Source organism: Oryzias melastigma, linkage group LG24, assembly GCF_002922805.2.
Source record: "Oryzias melastigma strain HK-1 linkage group LG24, ASM292280v2, whole genome shotgun sequence".
In the NCBI taxonomy this organism is placed as follows: Eukaryota; Metazoa; Chordata; class Actinopteri; order Beloniformes; family Adrianichthyidae; genus Oryzias; species Oryzias melastigma.
Window position 1 is genome coordinate 16,428,966 of NC_050535.1, and position 21,257 is coordinate 16,450,222.

General features: G+C 36.5%; 1 protein-coding gene across 4 annotated transcripts in view; it reads right to left on the bottom strand.

The window, feature by feature from the left end:
• The window catches only part of tpd52l1 (tpd52 like 1), a 19,921-nt gene extending 2,863 nt beyond the window's left edge, over positions 1-17,058 (bottom strand). The window contains exons 1-6 of one of the 4 annotated variants that reach the window (XM_036210677.1): positions 16,332-17,058; positions 9,461-9,481; positions 7,305-7,423; positions 7,069-7,217; positions 5,110-5,211; positions 87-101 (exon numbers count right to left, since the gene is read on the bottom strand). In XM_036210677.1, the coding sequence (XP_036066570.1) occupies positions 87-101; positions 5,110-5,211; positions 7,069-7,217; positions 7,305-7,423; positions 9,461-9,481; positions 16,332-16,350 (425 nt within the window). In that variant the 5' untranslated portion in view covers positions 16,351-17,058. Of the gene's footprint in view, positions 1-86; positions 102-5,109; positions 5,212-7,068; positions 7,218-7,304; positions 7,424-9,460; positions 9,482-10,419; positions 10,643-16,331 lie in introns of those variants that run through there. The other 3 variants (XM_024291265.2, XM_036210678.1, XM_024291266.2) reach the window with 3 other exon arrangements.
• Positions 17,059-21,257: the final 4,199 nt, after the last annotated feature.

The following is a 21,257-nucleotide window of genomic DNA, read 5'->3' on the forward strand; positions in this document are numbered from 1 at the left end:
TAAAAAATAAACTAACTCCCGTCTGATACGGAGAGGCTGGTTTCACCTGCAGCTTCAGCTTTTTGAATGAGTTCTTAGGTTCTTACCCGATTGAGTTGGACCTTGGGAAGCGTAAAGAAAGAAGTCGGACATTTAGATGCAAAAGCTTTTCAGTTTATTTAGAAAAACAGGGTAGAGCAGATAAAAAGAGAGGAAATGTTAAATGTTCTTTTTTCTTTTAAATCCCACGGACATGCTTTGATGGTGACACACAAACACACAGTCAGAGCAACACAACAAAAGAATGGAACAAATTATTCCTTTGAAAAATGCTTAAAAAATAAAAATGTAATGGCTAATATTTCCTTTAAAATTACATCCGACATCATTATTCTTCAACTAACGACAGAATATCTTTCATTTCTATAACAAACACTCAGAGAAAAACAAGAACAAAAGGTTCTTGACTTAGAATGACTAAGGTGGATTACACTTTCTTAAATTGAAGAGGAAAAAAAAGGTGAAAAAGGTTTAAAAATGATCATGCATGTGGAGTTTCCTGCTTTCAAACATGCAGAACCCAAACCAAACATGGGGACACGTACCTCCGTGGGAATAGTAACTCTAGACCAGTCATGCTGGAATACAGTCATATTTTAAAACCACGTTGTTGTTTTTGTTTAACATTTAGACACAAAAGGAAAAACAATGACGTGCTATAAAGGTGATTTTATTTCTCAAATCGTCCAGATTGCTATTTTTACTTTCTTTTTCAGAGAAATCTAATTTGTGTTCAAGTTTCAACAACTTTAAAGTCCAGCTCTGATCGTATTTGGATCTATTGTAAAAGCATTCCCACCTGTCTTTTAATTATGATAAAGCATTTTTAGCCAAAATGTAAAAATCTGTCTAGTTTTCTAAGACATAGTTTCTGCAGGGTGGCAGGATTTATTAGAAATTCACTCTCAAGTTGTTGGTGTGGAGCCGCAGGAAGCTTAAGCCCCGCCCCGCGTATTTTCTACATCACAAATAATTCTTTTTATTTTACAAACGGCATAGATCTGTTTTCTCCTGATTCACAAAAAAATCAATAAAGAAATACTTAGAAATGCCTAATTTACTTCTTAATTCATTTACTTTTAATTTACTTTTTATTAGGGCTGTGAAAGTTCAAGGATTCAAGGATTTATATTGTCAAATCAGTAGACAAATGAATGTCACCGGCACAAAATTGGAACTCAGTCCTGTTACATGTGAGAGGAAAAACAAGGGCAATATTCCACAATTTACAATACTATATACAACACAATATTCCACTGATCCTTACAAAAATATAATTTAATTAATTGCTTTAGGGTTAAAATAAATACCATATAACTATATGTGCAAATACTCAAATTGGATTTAAATTATTCTATAAACATGCACACAAACAAAGAAGCACAAGAGCACAAGTTGAAGTGTTAATAGAACATTATTAGAACATTATTAACGCGTTAAACTAAATAAACATAATCTTTTTTACACTCTGTGATTGAGATTTAATTAAATTAAAGAGATAATATATCATTTGCTTGGAGTTTTTGGACAAAAGCGATTTTTTATTTTAATAAATAAGGTGGAGGACGAACGTCAAACTGATGAAACGGAGCTGTCTGCTATTAGAAATCCAACGAGGAACCGACTATTTATTTTAGAATGGGGAACGATAAGAGTTTTTCACAATAAGGAGCACCGGTGTTGTCTAAGAATTTCGGAAACTCTGCGGTTCTTCGCAAAAGTCCCGCCCCCCGACGCCGCGGGACGCGAGTCGCTCAGAATGAATATATATATAATATTATATATATAATATCTTCTTCCCCAAAATTTTATTGTTATTTTTCACAAACACAATAAAGAAAATTTATAAGGAAAAAAGAAAAAAGGTAAAAAAAATAAATAAAAGAAAAACAGGATTCCAGGACAAATGTCAGATGGACAGCAGTGCTCTAAGAGAGAAGTTCTTATTTTTTGGCTGCCTGGAAGCAGAAGAAACACCGTCAGACTGATCACTGTCTGTGTATCAGCATAAGCAAGGTCACATCATCGACCTGTGAGGTCTGTGACGTTCTATCAACAGAAACTCTTTAGAGGAATCTGCGAATTTCAGTCAAAAATGTGTTGATTAGTTTGTTGACTAAATTAATCTAGTTTTTTAAATGAAATTACAAATAAAACCGTCATTCTATGCTGTAAAAACAGTTTGTTAAGCATTTTTTAAGTTTCCACAGCAACATGAATCCCATATTTCCGGACAGAATTTTCTGTTTTTGCATGATTTTATGTCTAGTGTGTGGAACATGGAAAAATAATACAATAAAGGTAATGTCACATAGGGCAGGTTGTACTGATTAAAGTGATGCCAAATAAGTAAGCATATTGTCTGTTAAATTGAAAATACAGAAGTAAATTCAAAAAATGACAAAACAGAGTTTTAGGCCCTTAAAGGGTTAAAAATAAACTTTATAAATATATAATTTTGTGTGTGATTGCAGATATAGTAGAGTAAGGGGCTGGCAAACACTGTAACTAAAGAAAAAAAAAATCACGATTAATCGCGATTAATTTTTTCCAGTTTGCGATTAATTAGTTAATTTTTTTAATCGATTCCTGACCCTAATTGATACAAAGAAGAAAAAAGGCACAATTTTCATCAGAGAGGGTCTTTAAAAAATGTTAGAGTTACTATAGCTGCTTTTATTAGTTAGTTTTTAAATTCTTGAGTAAAACAAACATTTTTTTCTAAACATTTTTTCTAACCAGCTCCCGGCTGCGTTCTCCCTCCATGACCTGCATCTGCCTTTGTTAAATAGCTGTTGTGTAAGTTTATAAAACTTTAATGTTTGAACTTGAAACCTCACATAAACTAAAAGCTTCAGAGCTCCGTCTTTAGAAAAGGCTTTTCTTCTTCCCTTCATGCTGGGAATATGAGGTCACAGAGCGACCCTCTCCAGCCATCGTAAACACACTCACAGCCATAGACGGACGGATGTGTACTCCAGAGCTCGAGACAAAGAGCGACTGAAGGAGACAGGCTTTGCCACAAGCCTTTCAGCTCAGGAAGCAGCTTAAAGTCGGCTTACATAACCTGAAACGCCACTAAACTCCTTAGAGCAAGAGTCAGAATTCTGCTGACTGTGACGCAGAGATGGACAACACAAAGAACCAAAAAGGGGAAGTGGTTTTGAAGAAGTGAACGCCACCAGAGCGGGGATTAGTGAAATAACGCCACTGGAAATGGATATTTATGAAGATGAAATGCTTTTGTTCAATGATGGAACTGATTAGGAAGGAGCAGACTTAAAAATACATCATTCTAGTCAAAGTTCCCTGTTCAGCTCAATTCTGATGCATCCACTTGCACAATAGATCATTAATGTCTCAGTTTTCCTCATCTGAGTTCATCTGGATTAAAACATTATGGCTGATAGCTCTGAGATTCGCTGTTTTTGTTGCACCGCTAATGTTAGCTTGGAGCTACGAGGCCATGTAAGCTAGCAGGAGAGAGTGTAGACAGATGGGTGAAGGGAAGTAGGGGCGGGGTTGCTCCACGCCAACACCACAACTCAGAGGTGAATTTCTATGAAACTCCTGCCGCTCTTCAGAAACTATGTCCCAGAACAGTCATTTTTACGAACATTTAAACACATGAACGCAGAATTGCTCTAAGTTTGCATTTGTGTCTGAGGGACATCAACACTTTGGTCAATTGGCACTAAAATGAGAACAAAAGACACAAATTTGGAAGTTAAAAACCCCAAAATCAAATTTTCAATCTAAATGAAAGCACGTTTTTGTCCAGATTCTCCACGGATTTGCTTTTAGTCCGGCCCTTCCGTCAAATTTTAGAACTTTTTGTGGTCTATGTATCAAATCAGGATCAGCTTAAAGTGAACGAAAAAAAGAGATCGTAAATTTGAAAAACAGAATTGTAACTGTTTTATTTATTATTATTTAAAACAAGACATTGTAAATTTGAAAAAAAAAACTTGAAAACTTGAAATGAAACTTGAACATTTGAACAAAATACTGTAAATTAAAAAAAAAAACTATAAATGTAAAATTACCAATTTAAAAAACAATGTATCTATTAGTAACAGCTGCTGTTTTGAATTTTCTACTTTTTTTTTTTTTTATGCTTTTCTGAATCTTCACTTTCAGTTCTGTTTTCAGTTTCAATTCAGATTTTCAAGTTTTTCTGACTGAGCTGATCCTAATTTTAAATGTGGGCGGGGCTTTGAACTCTCTGGCTACCCAGACATGTTTCCTATGGGGGAGGAGGACTTAGACATGTGTGAGTCTCACTGTTCAAACTTCCAAATTCACCTTTTTTAATGTTTAATAATATATATTTTTTAATTTTCAATAATTCATTCACGTTTACAATATTTATTTTTGAGTTAAAAACTGCTTTCATTTTTTTTTTCAAATTTACAATCTTGTTTTTCATCCACTTTAAGATCCTGATTTGACCCCATGTGTCAAAAAGTTTGCCCACCCCTGTTTAAAAAAAAAACAAGTTTTTAATCTTGACTAAAAACCACATAATCATAATTAGAAGATCACTGGAAAAATAGATCAAAATGTGATGGGAGTGTCTCTTTATCTGTTGTCTCTTTGTGTTTGATATTACAAAATTCCACAACACCAAATATGATAACTGCCCTTCAAAAGCACTTCAAATGTCAGATTATCTTTGCACAGAAATCAACTTTTAACACCTGGATTAGGATTATATGTGCATCTTTTTCAACAGATTAGTCATTTTCAATTCATTGTGATTTAAATTAGCCAAATCTTTTCACATTATTCATAATCATGATGCTACCACCTTCATGCTTTATTTAAATTATGCTTCGAGAGGCGCTTCATTTATGCGATATTCTCCTTTATGACAAGGACGTTTTTGTATTTTAAGTCTCACGACTTTGCTGACATTTGGTAATCACATTATTTTGAAGATGCAGACTTAGTCAATATTTATTTTATTCTCAATAAAGATTTTTTTCACCTTATACACATTATATCACAATGATAATCACAGAAATATCAGGATTTTTTTTTTACGTTGTTACGTTAAATTCTGTTTACCTCATGTCTCCAAGCTTCCTCGTGATGGCGCTGCCGAAGGTACTGAAGGCCGCTGACGTCTTCTGGCCTGCTGTGGATAATGTCTCAGAAGTTTTCTTAAATCTGGAAACAAAAAACATTTAAAGAATGTAAAAAGCTAAAGACAATATAAAAAACAGAAAAATTAATGTTTTGATCATTTAGGGAATTAAATACCTAATGTGACAGCTTAACCCTTTATCCCCAGAACTCCAGTGTCTATGTTCTTTAATTTAAAGTAAATTTTAAGTTATCAACTCGATCAATCGAATCTGTATGTTAAAGATTTAGAGTTGAAGCGTCACCGATGACACCTCAGGGGTTAAAGGGTTAACTTTTTAAAGGACTTGTTTGAAATTAAAGCGCTTCACATTTATGATGAACACTCAAAATATGATGTAAATCTAAACCCATATGAGCTCCTGATGACTTTCTGTCCTGGATTCACTGTATTGAGAGAGCTTTAGTTTACATGTGTCCGCTTTAGCCACTCCCCCTGCTGTGGTCACCCTCGTGCATTATAGATGAGGATCCGAGCTGCATGTGGAAGCTGATCTCCACTTTAATGTGTAACTGGATAAGGAGAGAAGCCTCTGAGACCATTCACTCCTGATACTTTGGTGTTTGGATGAACGCTCCACCATGACGACCACAATGAAAAAATGAACCAAATGCACGAGTCCTCCTGTGCATGACGGCATGTTTTGTTGTAAAAACAGAAATGGCCATTGAAATTTGAAAAAAAATTACAATTTGAATACTTCTTGTACAGATTAAAAAAGGGAAGTTCCAGAAACACAATAAACTTTAAATAATATTAACAAGTGTCGTTCTTTTCCTTCTTGATTCAGTTCCTTATGACCAAAACATATTTTTCATGTAACGATTCAGTCAAGCCACGATTCTATTCTATTCTATTCATAGTTTTTACGTCACAATTTTGATTTTTTTTCTGAAAAACAATGAATTAAAGATATTTTAAAGCCAAATGTTTTCTTTTTGCCTCTTACGTCAAACTGTGTTTTCCTACTAACAGAAATGATTAAATACAAATAAACAATTATACAGAATATTGTGATAATCACAAATGCCTTCATACTCGATTCGTGTTGTGCTCCACATGTGACGGACCGCTCCGCACCCACGCACGCTCAGCACAAATGACCGTTCACACGCAGCTTACAGAAATAAAAAAAGACAGAGAAGTAATAAAAAAGGACCACAGTTCCTGGGAAACAGCGGTGAAGCGTCGTCATCCCCCATGACTGTTGTCACGGTAGATTGGTTAAAGTTGCATTAAAATGTAAAGTTGCAGAGTGAGCGACAAATCTCAGCTTTGCTTAAATTTCCGTAAATAGTTGCGATCGCAAAATCCTGGAGGGAATGACTCATGGGAAACCTTTGATTCCGAAGGAACTGCGGGGATTTCTTCATGAAGAGCACGCAGCCTGACCGCTACGCACACTCACAGAGAGCCTGCATGGAGAAATGTCATCAGCTCTGCATTTCTAGATGTCTTCACAGGCCGAGACAAACAGATTTTTTTACTTTCTGCATCGATAAACATGTCGTTTCTTTTTACCGATTCACGAAGAATTGTTATGTTTCATAGATGCTATCCTCTGCAAAGTGGAACATTTATTTAAAAAAAGAAATTACAAATGCAACTAATAAGATTTACGGGGGCATAATTTAATTTCCAGTGGCTGCAGAGAACATGTGCAGCTAATCGAGCTTGCAGATCACCACGGCCTCAAGCCATCTTTTTGTAATCATATTATTTGGAAAAAAATGATGTACTATGCTTTTTAAACAAGTGTTTTCTTAAAAATAATTTTTTTTTGATTTTGTGTGACTGTTCCCGACGCACACAGGCACACATGTCCATCAAAATCTTTGAAGTCTCTCTCAGATGCATCATGGGAGCTCCTTTAAACTCACGCTACAGAGCTCTGCATGTCCTGCCAGCCTCTGCTGAAGTTGTTCTTGAGCTCGCTCAGGGGGGTGATGCCCAGCTTCTGCCTGAGCTCCGCGTGCTGCTTCTCTTTGGACAACAAAACCTGCTTCAGCGTGCTGATCTCCTCCTCCAGCTGGACACACACAAACACAAAGAGGCGGGAGAAGTTGCTGTCTTGTTGCGTAACGTTCTGCTCGTGCGCATGCATGTCTGTACATACTTTAGCCAGCTCCTCCTGGATCTCCTCCCTCTCCTCCTCCGTCATGACGGAGTTACTGAGGTTGACTTCTGATGCTGCATCCTCGTCGGCCTCTCTTAGAGGCTCGGAGTCAAGAAAACCTGCAGGAGACACACAAAAAGCACAAAAAACTATCAATTCTTTAATTGTTTTACATTGAAACTATTCAAATAGTGGAGTCAAATTTCTACAAGTGACACCGTTCCCTTTTTTATTTATTTATAGAGGAAGAGAGTTTACTTCCATTTGATCGTACTTCCCTCTTTTGTCCTAAATCATCTTTGCATTCACATTGTGCTCTTCAGACTCAAAGAGGAAATTCTCCAACTTCAGGGTTCTCCATTCCTACCTTGTTTTCTTCCCTAAAGCTTGAACGGCCTTATGGTCTGCCTGACGGATTCTGTGTCGATGCATCTGTCTGACGGTTATGTAATCCCAGCCTGCTTGCAGCCTGTTGCGCTTTAATCTGGCTTTACTAATGTGGATTATCTTGCTTTAACTCTGACGAGCGACAGTGCAGTCAGAAGCAGAGTGATGGGAACTGTTCGGTTTCAAAGATTTTTACCTGAACTTCTTCTTTTCTGCTGGTTTTTTGCATTAAATGTCTTCTAGAGGAAGTTGTGACTTCATTTTCTTCTAAAGCCGTTCTTTTGTGTACACCATGAAAGTCCAAGAAACTAATTGAGGTTGTGTTGTTCTTTAGTTAGCAGGGGGTTTAAAAATTGTTTACTACATATATCTGAGTCTTAAAGAGGTCGTACCATGATTTTCTTAAGCCTCCCAGAGTAAACTATATCCATATAAATGATCATATATTATCTTTGGAACACTAAAAAACTAATTATTTATGAAATATGAGTTATATATGTGGACTTTCTTCATACCCAGAAGTAAAACGACTGAATCTCTGAGGCTCCGCCTTTCAATTCTTCTCACTACTGTATGTTCGAATTCCCCTCCTAACCCCTAACTACTAAAAAACTATATAGTACAGGACTATCTAGTGCCCTGGATTTCAAAGGCAAGTTGGACACGATGCTCACTATATTACTTTTGTTTTTGTACGCGCCAGATATGATGTCACCGATTTCACAAAGTGAAAATCGAATAAATACAAACATTTATTAACAGTTTATTTATGACTCCACTGTGTTCTGATGGTGAAAATGTGGATGGTTCCTTCATAAAAAGTATTCAAATGTAATGTTTGAGGGAACCATCCACATTTTCACCATCAGGACGCAGACGCGGAGGAACGCCTGGTCTAGGGTTATGTCCAAATCCACTCCCCGCACACTCACCATATAGTACGTTCGCCATTTTCTAGTTCTGTCTGAATCTACTAATTCCAAAAGCAAGTGCACTAGCAATTTCCCAGAAGTCTTTGCAAAAAACTAGCGTGCATCGATGCTCACTAGATTAGCGAACATAAACCACAATGCATTGCGGTCGAACAATTTCAAACAAAAAAAAGTGTTTAACTGTAATTTTTGAATAAACTATCCACATGTTCACCATCAGAACACAGTGGAGTCATGAATAAATGTTGTGAAATGTTCTTATTTATTCGATTTTCACTTTGTGAAATCTGTGATATCATATCCGTTGTTTTCTATGCAGATTAGATACAAGATGACCTACGTTTTTCAAGTTAATGCTAAAATAACGCTTTGCTGATGATCACCGTAAGCTCCGCAGAGAAACTGGGTGTGTTTTTATTAGGCTGGAGGCGGAGCCGGCAGTGCAGACTCTTCCTGAAAGGGGCGGTTCCCAATCTGTGACATCAGCACGTGAGAACCCGCTCGTTTTTGTGAGTATGTGAAGGGGCTGCGGTTGAGTGCACGAGTTTTTAGAGGATTACTCAGAAATGTGTGAATGGATCAAAATACTGATTTGGGATTCTTTATAGTGAGGACTGAACAGTATAATGCACTTAAAAAATTTTCATGGTTTGGCCCCTTTAAGATTTTGGCCTAAAGAACTTTTAGCCTCACAAATAAAACACATAAATTCAAGAAAACAGATACTAAAGAGCAGAGAAAACTTTGTAAATACAACACAAAAAGGGCAAAAACAGATACTGGATTGTGTAAACACTGTTCTTCGTCATTCTGACAGAGCATAAAGGGTTACTATACCTGCAGTTAGGTGTCCTCGCTCTAGATTTGGCCGCATGAGGACAACATGAGTGAAAACAGTGGGGTCAGTAAAGTATGATGCTGGCCTTTCTGGATGTTGACAGTGAAAACTACAGCACACGTCGGTGAGGTTTAGCTCAAACACAGCACGTTCACATAAGGCAAAGCGCTACTGCAGCTAGTTAGCATCACACATTAAGGGTAGCATCTTAAAGATCCTCAAATACGCTTTCTTTTAGTTTTTACCATTGAAGGAAGGTTAAAAAACTGAAATACAGAAGGGAGCATGGCTTTGTTTGATACAAAGTGTTGGTAAAGTTTTAATAAATACTAGTTTTCATAACCTGGAGGCGGACGCTACATGCAGAAGATTCTTCCTTCACTTTTCTTCTGGTATCACATTGCAGAGATGGTGCAGCTAAGTGACCATACAGACCCACAATGAAAATGTCTGTGCTGTAAATTGTTTGCGGAAAGCACTTTCATCAAGTTACCAGACTACAACCACATGTGGGCTGCTCCTTATGAAGCCACTGGACAGCAGTCTTTTATCTGGGTCACATGTGATGTCTTAGCATGCAACATCCTGCCCATCGATTTAACTTCTAAAACATTCAGTTTGGGCTTCAAATGTAACATTTGGGGGCTAAAACATCAAGCAAATATGGCATAAATGGACATCGAAACATAATCTAAAGATATAATCTACTTTAAAATCTACATTCTTCTGAATGTAAGCTAACAGGTTCCACGTGTCCTTCAATATCAGGACATCTACCTTTGGTTGAACTCTAGATATAAGAGACAGAAATATGTAGGAAATAATCTAACATTTATTTTGCATGGATTAAATATGACATTTTTAGAAATATTTAGGATTATGATTATAATTTGTAGTCTAGATGTTCAACCAAACGAACTAGAAATCTAGTCTAGCTTTATTCTACCTCCCTCATCACCTGAGCTGTTTTCCTGCATGTCCCAAGTCGAGGACGTGACCCACAAGTCAGAGTGGGACACAGATGTGTGACACCACTGATCCTGAGCTGAGGCTTTACACCACTGTGTCAGGTTCTCCCCATTTTGGACCAGCGGAGCCAGATCCTCCCCGTACGAGCTCCTGCCAATCGAGTCCTCAGCAGAGGGGTGAAACATACCCGGATTCATACCTGAGAGAACGGTACAAAGCATTTCACATTTGGGAGTTTGCTTGGGTTTTATTGTTTAGGGACTTCTGATGATTCTCCTGCTCCTTTCATCACATTAAAACTCAATTATACATGCAGTGATTTCAGTAATCTTGGTATCAAAACTTTAATGCTTGTATTTTTGGTGTTCATAAACTTTATAGCTTTTAAAATATTGAGCAAAATATTCTCCATATGAATTGAATGAGAGTCTTCAGATTTAAAAATTTCAAGTAGATTACCAACAATCATTTAAATATATTTATGGGCTATGTTTTAATACTTTGTAGTAATTTAAAAAAATAAAATTGAGTTTACCCAATATTTGAGCAACATGCTAACGTTGTCGGCTAATTTGCTATCTACTGGGTTTTCACAGGCTAAATTAGAGTTTAGCTTCTATTGTAATAACAGTCTATTTTTGACTAATTTGGTTTACTGAGGAATTGGAGTTTAGCTAGTATTTAAGCAACAAGCTAGCTTTTTTGGCTAATTTGACATCTACTTAGGTTTTTTGGGGCTAATTCCGAGTTTAGGTAATATTTTATCAACATGCTAACGTTTTTGACTAATTTATCTTACTGAGGAATTTTAGGCTGTTTTGGAGTTTAGCTAGTATTTAAGCAATGTGTTAGCTTTTTAGCTAATTTTTACATCTACTGAGATTTGCTAATTTGGAGTTTAGCTAATATTTTAGCAACATGCTAACGTTTTGGGAAAATTTGTTGTCTACCGAGGTTTTTATAGGCTAATTTAGAGTTTGGCTTCTATTTTAGCAACAAGCTAACATTTTTGACTAATTTAGTTTCCCGAGGAATTTTAGGCTATTTGAAAGTTTAGCTAGTATTTAAGCAACAAGCTAGCTTTTTTGGAAAATTTGTCATCTGCTAAGATTTTTTGGGCTAATTTGGAGTTCAACTCATATTTATTTTTTGCAGAATTGTTATGTATTAGGAATTTTAAAGTAATTTTACGACACGTTTTTCAGAAATTTAGGTCAACTTTAGCGCTCTTTCATAACACAATTTCCATTCTTTTAGCAAATGTAAAATTTTGCAAATAGCTTTTGCATTTTTAGCAAATCCCTTCAGCAATTCAAGTAAATTGCATCACCATTTTCAGTAAAAACTTCAGCATCTTCAGCGACTACTTTCAGCAAAAAGCAATCACACTATTGCAAGTACTTTTCAAGTCAGTGTTGACTTGTGGGATTCTATGAGGACAAAGGCTGGTCTGTGGTGCTAGATCGACATCTGAGTGAACTCTGGTCATTTACATAAACAAATGAGAAGCAAGCCCCCCTTGGAAAAATACCGCCTGATTCAGCACCAAACAGGTTTGGTCAGCTAAACGTAAGAGAATCCCCGGGAACTTCAGTTAAAACTCAGAGACCGTAACTGGAGCTTCCAACAAGAGAGAGGATCTGGTGGCAGCAGGCAACATGGTGGCTGGAAAGCATTAACCGGAAACGGAAATGACCAAACACCAGCCAGAAGCAGGCATTCCATAAGATTTTGGAGTGGTATCCACTTTTGTTAAAACTTCAGGATTAGCTTAAAATCTGTCAAAAGACAGTAAATGCCTTATATAAGTATATTAACAAAAGCATACAGATTTGTGAACTGTTAAGACGTTTACATTGGAGATTTAGCTCCAAACCAGTGTTTACGTTTGACCGCTGTTAGCTTGCGCTAACCCATTTACGCGATCAGCGTGAATCAGCTCCGTCGCAGAGAAAATGTCAACGAACATTGTAGATTTTGACAGAAACATCTCAGGTTGTTAAGGTTCAAAGCTTAAAAAAAACAAAAGATGTATCTGTTAGAGTCGCTGGCTATATTCGTCTTTTTTGACCAAAAACGAGTATTTTTCAACCGAAATGGTGGTGGTGGTGCTAATGCCTTTGAGTCGCCATCTTTTCTCCTTCCAGATGCCCCTCGCCTCCAAGAGAAGACACTAAGACAGTATGGAAGAGAATTTTCACTGCAAATTCTTTTTCATTAATTTCATGCAACATGAAGTAGAAAAACAGAACAAATCTGGAAGAAAATGTCAGTTTGAGTCTGAAGAAGTTCGCTTTAAACGACAAACCAAACAAGAAACTTCTGGGGTAACATGAAGGAATGTTTTCTTTAAATCTGTCTACACTTTCCATAATGAATGACAGAGGACTACTAAACCGTAGCTATGTCTGAATTCCCTCACTACTCATTAACTACAACTAGTACTGGACTATCCAAAGAAAAAACCTAATCAGTACCTGTATGAAGACTATTTACGAGTCCGCTATGATCTGAAGATGGATACTTGGATGGATTAAAGAACAAATTTAATCCTGAGGAGTCATGTGTGACGCTTAAACACAAAATCTTTAATATACTGTAACTTTTCAACCGTTAACACGATCAACGTGATTCCAGTAGATTCTAAAGGAGAAAAGCGACATGAGCGTGTCAATCTCCAGGCCTCGAGGGCCGGCCTCCTGCTAGTTTTCCAATCTCATCTGCTGGTGATTACCTGGATAAGGTGGGTTTGGCCAATAAGGAGCTTCAATGGCAGATTGGTTGGAAAACATGTAGGACACCGGGCCTCGAGGCCTGGATTTAGAAAGCAAGGCTCTTAATCTGGGTCCCCAAACTACGGCCCGCGGGCCGGATCCTGCCCCCCTCCACATTTGCTCCACATTTGTTTTTAGACATTTTTACAGCTTTTTAGGCTTATTCTGGTAGCTTTATGCTAGCTGTTTATTTCAAAATTAGTCTTTTTGAAAGTTCTTTAAGTAATTTTAGAGTTTAGCCAATATTTTAGCACTATGCTAGCTATTTTTTTTTTTTTTAAATTAGCCTTTAATAAAGTTCCTTAGGGAAATGTGGAGTTTAGTTAATAATTTAGCATAATGCTAGCTATTTTTTCAAAATTAGCCTTTTTTAAAGTTCTTTAGGTAATTATAGAGTTTAGCTAATGTTTTAGCACTATGCTAGCTATTTTAGCAAAATAAGGCATTATTCCAGTTCTGCAAGTATGGAGTTTAGCTAATATTTTAACATTATGCTAGCTATTTTTTCAACATTAACCTTTTCTAAAGTTATTTTGGCAAATATGGAGTTAAGCTAAAATTTTAGCATCCATCCATCCATCTTCTTGGTCGCTTCTGCCCTTTCGGGGTCGCGGGGGTGCTGGAGCCTAACCCGGCTACTGAAGGGCGAAGGCGGGGTACACCCTGGACAGGTCGCCAGTCTGTCTCAGGGCCTCAATCACACACCCATTCACTCTCACATTCACACCTAGGGGCAATTTAGAGTCACCAATCAACCTATGAAGCATGTTTTTGGACGGTGGGAGGAAGCCGGAGTCCCCGGTGAAAACCCACGCATGCACGGGGAGAACATGCAAACTCCACACAGAAAGGTCCCAGCTGGGAGTCGAACCGGGGCCTTCTCGCTGTGAGGCAAGAGCGCTAACCACTGCGCCACCGTGCAGCCCAAATTTTAGCATTATGCTAGCTAATTCATCAAAATTAACCCCTTTTAACGTTCTTTAGGTAATTTTGGAGTTTATCTAATGTTTTAGCATTATGCTAGCTGTTTTGGTTAAATTAGACATGTTTACCGTTTTTAGGCAAATTTGGAGTTTAGCTAATATTTTATCATAATGCGAGCCGTGTTAGCAAAATTAGACAGTTTTTTATTTTTGGCTAATTAGGCATTTAGCTAATATTTTAGCAATCTTTAAGCTTCAGCATTTTTAGCTATCAGTTTAGCCTTTTCAGCTATCAGCTCTGGGATCTTCAGCAGATACATTCAGCTTACAGCATTGACACTTGTATTATTGAAGGTAATGCTATATATCTAGTTAAAATTGGATTATGTGTAGCACTCTGGAAAAACACAACTTGTTTACATCTAGCCAACGAAAACCGGCCCTGGCCCCACATCAGAGAAGAAAACAGTTATGCGGCCCTCACAAGAAAACGTTTGGGGACCCCTGCTTTTAATCAATCAATGCATCTTTGGTGCAGCACTAATGAAGGTATCGCCAAGATAAAGGACACAAATGTTTTTCATATAACTTTACCAAGTCCATCCTTTACTTTCTTATTTGAAGGGATGTAAAGTAGACAGATATAAGTATTTTTGTTTAAATTAGTCTGCTTATGAGAATAACAGCAGCAGTAATTGAAAAGTTTTTTTATGTTTGAAGATGGCAGTAACATTTAGTTTTTGTTCCTTAACATAAAAATTATGTATCAATTAAGTATTGAATCATGTGAGAGGGAGAGAAACACACCCCTACTAATGGATTAGCATGCACACTCCTCCTCCTGACTAAAGTGAAATCCACACCAAACCACACGCTGAAAAACATCACTTCGCTCCACAGAAGCCATCGGACAGCCTGGGCTCCCAGATTCAGCGTGGATTTCCTTTCCTGTCAGTTGTCTTACCCTGCTCTTCCTCATATGTGGAGGAGTTAACCCATTCTTCTCCAGGGCCCATGCTGCCCCAGTCCAGCACGGCATCGCCAAGAACACTAGAGTACAACTCTGCAGTAGGCAGCGGCGGCGGCGAGGAGTGAGAGGAAACAAGCAAGCTCATTATGTGAACACAAAGAAGGGACGTGGAGTTACTCCTATGTCAACTGTAGCAGTCGGGCAGGGAGTTCTGTTTCACTTCAGTTTATCAGGCGCCGCATTTGCACAAGAACAGGAAATCTGTTTTGACACGCTGATCTGGCATTCTTCAGCTCTTGAACATACTAGAGGAAAGCCAAGAGGAGGATTTGCTTTTTAAAAAACAAACCAAACCGAAGATCAGAGATGATTAAAAACAAATTAAGCTCTACGGACCAATACACAAATGCAGATACTGTCATTTTCATTCCATGAATGAAAAGCTTCAATCTGCTATTCTCACTTTCCCGCTCCTCTCTCATCTTTTGAAGGCTGAAATACCTTTGGTCACAAGATTACCATTTGCCACAGTGGTCATGAGGCTAAATCAGAGGCCGAGGGATTGTCATATGGTTGGAAAAATCAATTAGGGCGCAACTGGAGGTCAAGTTCACAACCAGAAAGAAAAGTGGGGCTTCTGTTCACTTTCAAATGCAAAACACAACATAAACATGGAAGGATTCACTTCACTTTTGAGGACTTTAAGCTAGTAAATGATCAACATCCTGAACAAAAAGAGTCTTTTTAGCCTTTTCTAACTGTGGCCTCCTCTGTTTAACTGCAACAGGTACACATTTAGTGATGGAATGCAGCCAGCTACCTGGATAAACAGCCTCTATCTCACTGACATGCTCCATTACTGTAGTTAAATAGAGGCTTTGCTCTCACTTCAAACTCTTTACTGAGTAGAAAAAAGGGGAATGAAATCCAAACACCACCATGGAACATTCTAGAAATCCTTAAATCTTCATTTATGTTATTGTCTATTCAATTTTAACATGTTTAACAAGAACATGAAAAAAATATAGCATTTATCTTCAAATGTAATAGTTAATTCAAATTAAACAGTTAAGGTAAAAAAGGGTTATTTCGTACGAGTAACTTGATATTTCTTCAAATATTTAGGAATGTTCCACTTACTAACGGTGTAGTTAATACAGCAGAAGTTCTGACCAAACACAATTCATTTTCTGACCGTTTTAAATAAAATAAAATACAGTTTCTCTCGACTCACCTTGTTGTCGGTTTTCCATCAGAGACGGAACAGGTGAAATCCTCAAATTACCTTTGCGGACAGACAGCTCCTGACAGCGCGCGCGGCAGCGTTTATTCGACCAACACCACCCACCTTGAGTGTCACGCGCTGGGGAAAACACGTGGGCGGGGCTTAGAGCACGCAAGCTAGCAGGCTCGCGCGCTTGTGGAGTTCATTCATTTTTACATTAAACACAGAAATTTGAATTATTTTATCCGTTAGAAAAATAGTAAAAAATAAAATAAAATAAAATAAAAAAAATGTTGGCAGTTGAGGGAGTTTTATCCACATTTTCCGTTAATATGAAAAATTGCAACTAAAATTTTATTTTTTTTTCCCGAATTGAATAGTTTTTTTTAAAAGTACACAAAATTACTGATAGCACAGATAGATAAGCTACATTAGAAAAAGTTAAAATTTGTAAGAAACCCTTTTATTTTTACCAAGTAAAAATATAACATTGAACATGTTTTTTTTATATTTTAAATGTACATAAATAAAAAAGAAAAGAGGAAACACGACTTTACACGTAAAGAATATAAAAAACATAGAAAAAAAAACAATCTGAACAAAAAAAAAAATTATAAGAAACTCAAGCTAATAACGTTTGGTCCACTTTAAAGTATTCTTTATTACCACAATAATTAATCTAATACAATTTCTTATATTTAAAACGATGTTATTCATGTGTTTTTAGTTATTGTTGTTTATTTTTGTTAATGCTATGAATTGAAGACTGTTAGAAGTCAGGATGCAAGTTTGTTTACTGATTTTTGTTTGTGTTTTGAATTCAAGGTTTGTATGATTTGTATAAAAAATGTCCTTTTGAAAATAGGTTGAAAAAAATGAAATTCTTAATGTATTCTATTTTTCTCCAATTAAAATAGGAAATTTAAAACGTTTTTATACTTTAAATGCACATAAAAAAGAGGAAACATGATTTTACAATTAGAGAATATCAACAAAAACATAAAAATAAACAATCTGAGCAAAAAAAAATTATGAAATTCAAACTTGAAAGTACATTATTTATTTTACCCCGCCCCCAAATTTATTTTTAAATAAACTTCTTATATTTAAAAGGATTTTATTTGTGTAGTTTTAGTTATTGTTTATACTATGAATTAAGGAAGACTTTTTGTTGTAAGGATGAATAATTGTTAAATTATTTTTGTTTTATTTGTTTGTAATCTTTGGTTTGTACGATTTGTATAAAAGAAATGTGCTTTTGAAAAAAAAAAAAAAAACTAAATTTATTCTATTTTAAATTTTAAAAAATGCTTCTATAAAAACTATGAATAAGTAAATACATAGAAAAGATCCATGCTAAAAAGAGCAAAGCTCCTGGGATTTTGCCTCCAACGGTACACTTGTGACCCCTACTGATCAAAAACACACAACAGAAAATGTTGCTGTAACAGCAGGCCTGTCTAACGCACACATTCAAAGGCACCAGGCAGACACAGATACTGGTACGTTGGCATCGTTTCAGTTTATTCTCCAGCAGTGTTTGCGCCCGCTGTTGTGAGTCTTCGTAATGCGAGCGGGTTCCCCCGCGGGAGCCGCAGCAGGTGATGGAACACGTACAAACAAGGAGGTTACTAACCAAGCTTTATTCCATTTCTCTGCAAGGAGGTACCTGGAAAGTAAGTGGTGCGTGTTTGCACAAACATGTCACTGTGAAACAATGTGTGTCGAGAGCACAGGCTATCCTGATAGTGATACCAAAACCAATCTTTGGGTCGTTTCGGCAAAAATAAATGTCCAGTGTTGCTGTAAGTCAGACATGTTTGTTTAAACAGAGGCTCCTGGTCTTAAAGTGTGCATCTAAGGGTGGAACCAGTGCAAATGTGGCTAGTAGGAACCAAAATAAAGTGACACAACAGTTACACATGTGCAAAATTACAAGCATATTTGGGATACACTCTGGACTGGAACATTGTGAATTTTTTTCAAGAGTCCTGATTTTACAGTGTCAATAGTTACATGCAGTTTTTAGGAGGATTTACACACTTTCTTGTCATTTTTTTTTTTTTGTTAAATGCATGAAGTGAAGGTCAAGCGGTGATAGAATCCTAGTCTTCTTCATGAAAAGCTGCAAAAAACATACCTGCGGTTGCACTTAAGGCACAGTTCTAAAGCTATAAAATGAAGCTGAAAAATGTGGGCAAAGGGCACCCTAAAAATCTCCAAAATAAAAGTCCTCATGCTTGTTATCAAGACGGACTTCCTTAAAAAATCTGGATAAAGGATAATCAATTAAACAGTGAGTTTAAGAGTGGGCATAAAGGTAATTTAATAAAATGATTAGAAAAAGTAAAATGATGCTACAAAGACTTCTTTTACCACATAAATTGCACGTTTATAAAATAAAAATTCAGTAGCTCAATAGGTCTATATAACCAATCGTATACATTTCAGAATTGTTTTCAGAGTATAACTTAGACATTCAGTTTCCCTAAAACCATTTTTTTAAAGCTTTTGAGTCCCACGTTTAATCCCTGGCCTCAGTGCAGCATTCACGACCCAGCTGAGTCACGCCGGAAAACACAGACGGTGTTGGCAACTCTGAAACATTTTGATCTCTTTTGACACGACAGAGCTCCGGCTGCCTGAATTCAATGCAGTTGCTAGGCAGCTGCAGGCAAAATGTTTCTGAATCTGCAGTTCTGCTCTGTGAGTTCTTTGGCACAGCATATGTAAGATGGAGAACTCTGTTTTAAACGGAACACAAACTCCCTGAGAGTGGGTTAAACCCAGAGTTGGGACCTTAACAGTGACTGTAACAGTAATGTGTCCTGTATTTATTGACTCTCAGATGCAGGAAATGTTTTAGATCCTCGAAATAAAGCCTAACAAATGGTTCCACTGCTAAACGGAAGTATGCATAAACCCTTCAGGTTCCTAATCCTTCAGCTATGAAATGTGTTCCAGCTACTGGAAATTTAGAGGCACCTGCTCAACGCTGCCAATCTTCATTAGTCCTCATCCTTCAAACTGACTCCTCGCTGCAGAAATATTGTGCTTAAGCACATTTTGGCTCTTCAGAAACTCCTCATTGAGGGAAGGCTCAAACAAAAGACAGATTACTCCATGTTAAATCCGATCAGCATTCAAAAATTCTGTGGCTGATCTGAGAACCTGGCAGCTTGGGTTTGTTTTGCATATCAGAAGCTCCAGAGAATTCAGTCTTTTTTAGCGTCGCTTTGGGAGCCGGGGTTTATGAATTTTCATCATTGACTCTCGAGCTCCACTTGTAACGGAGTCGGTCTGAGCAGACATGAAAAGAGGAAAGACGACGGAGAGAAACCCAGAAGGAAGACCTCTCGTATGCACCTGCTGTTAAAGTGTAACCAAACACTAAATCAACTTTTATGGCTGTTGACTTCTATAAATGGGGCTTTAAAAGCGATGTCTGTTGGTTGTTGCCAAATTTTTTAAAAGTAAAAAAAAATAAACTTGTTTGACCTTTTAACTACCCAACAACAAAAAAAAGTTTTTTTCTGCTTTTTATTCCCTTGGTACGGAGCCCCTAAAGAGACATCAAATTGAAAAAAAATAAAAAAAAAGAAATTGAAAAAAATAAAAATATAGTTACTAACTGGTGCACATCAGTTACTATCTACTGCGTACCCATTACCATCCAGAATTTTTTATATATATATATTTTTTTACTTCAATAAAAAAAAAAAAAAATTCTGGTTAGTAACGAGTGCGCACCAGATAATAACTGGATTTTTTTTTCTCTAAATATTGAAGTTAAAAACAAAAATTCTAGTTTTTAACGGGTGCACACCAGATAGCAACTGGAAATATTTTTTTCCTAAAGCTTGAGTTGAAAAAAGAAAAAAAAAGTTCTAGTTACTAACTGGTGCACATCAGTTATATCTACTGCGTACCCATTACCATACAGAATTTTTTATATATTTTTTTAATTTCAATAAAAAATAAATTCTGGTTAGTAACGAGTGCGCACCAGATAATAACTGGATTTTTTTTTCTCCAAATATTGAAGTTAAAAACAAAAATTCTAGTTTTTAACGGGTGCACACCAGATAGCAACTGGAAATATTTTTTTCCTAAAGCTTGAGTTGAAAAAAGAAAAAAAAAGTTCTAGTTACTAACTGGTGCACATCAGTTATATCTACTGCGTACCCATTACCATACAGAATTTTTTATATATTTTTTTAATTTCAATAAAAAATAAATTCTGGTTAGTAACGAGTGTGCACGAAATAATAACTGGATTTTTTTTTCTCTAAATATTGAAGTTAAAAACAAAAATACTTGTTTTTAACGGGTGCACATCAAATAGTAACTGGAAATATTTTTTCCCTAAAACTTGAAGTTAAAAAAGAAAAAAAATCTTGTTACTAACAGGTGCACATCAGTTACAATCCAGATTTTTTTAACTTCAATTTTTAGGAAAAAAGGATGTTCTGGTTAGTAGCTGGTGCATATCAGATAGTAACTGGAAAAAGAGGGTTAAAAAAAATCAAAAAAATAATAACGGGTGCGCACCACTTACTATCTGTTGCACCTCAGTCTGTTTTTTTACTACAATTTTTAGAATTTTTTTTCCCAATTTTTTTTTTTTTACTTCAGTTAATTTTCCTTCAATGAGGCTCCGTACCTTGGGGAGTAATATACACAGTGGATATTTTTAAAAACATGCTTTCTAAATGTTTGCGGCCATTTGGTCGAGCAGGCAGTCAAAGGGTTCATTCATGAAAAAAAACACCTATGTGCTGCCCCCTACAGGTTGAAATGACACATTACAGTTGAATTCTGTGATTGGTCAACTGGTGTAAGTCCCACAAGTTTCATTTCATCATGCTTTGCAGCTCCAGTATAAAAGCCCCGCCCATCTTTGATTCTGTAACGATTGGTTGTTAGCATTAGCAT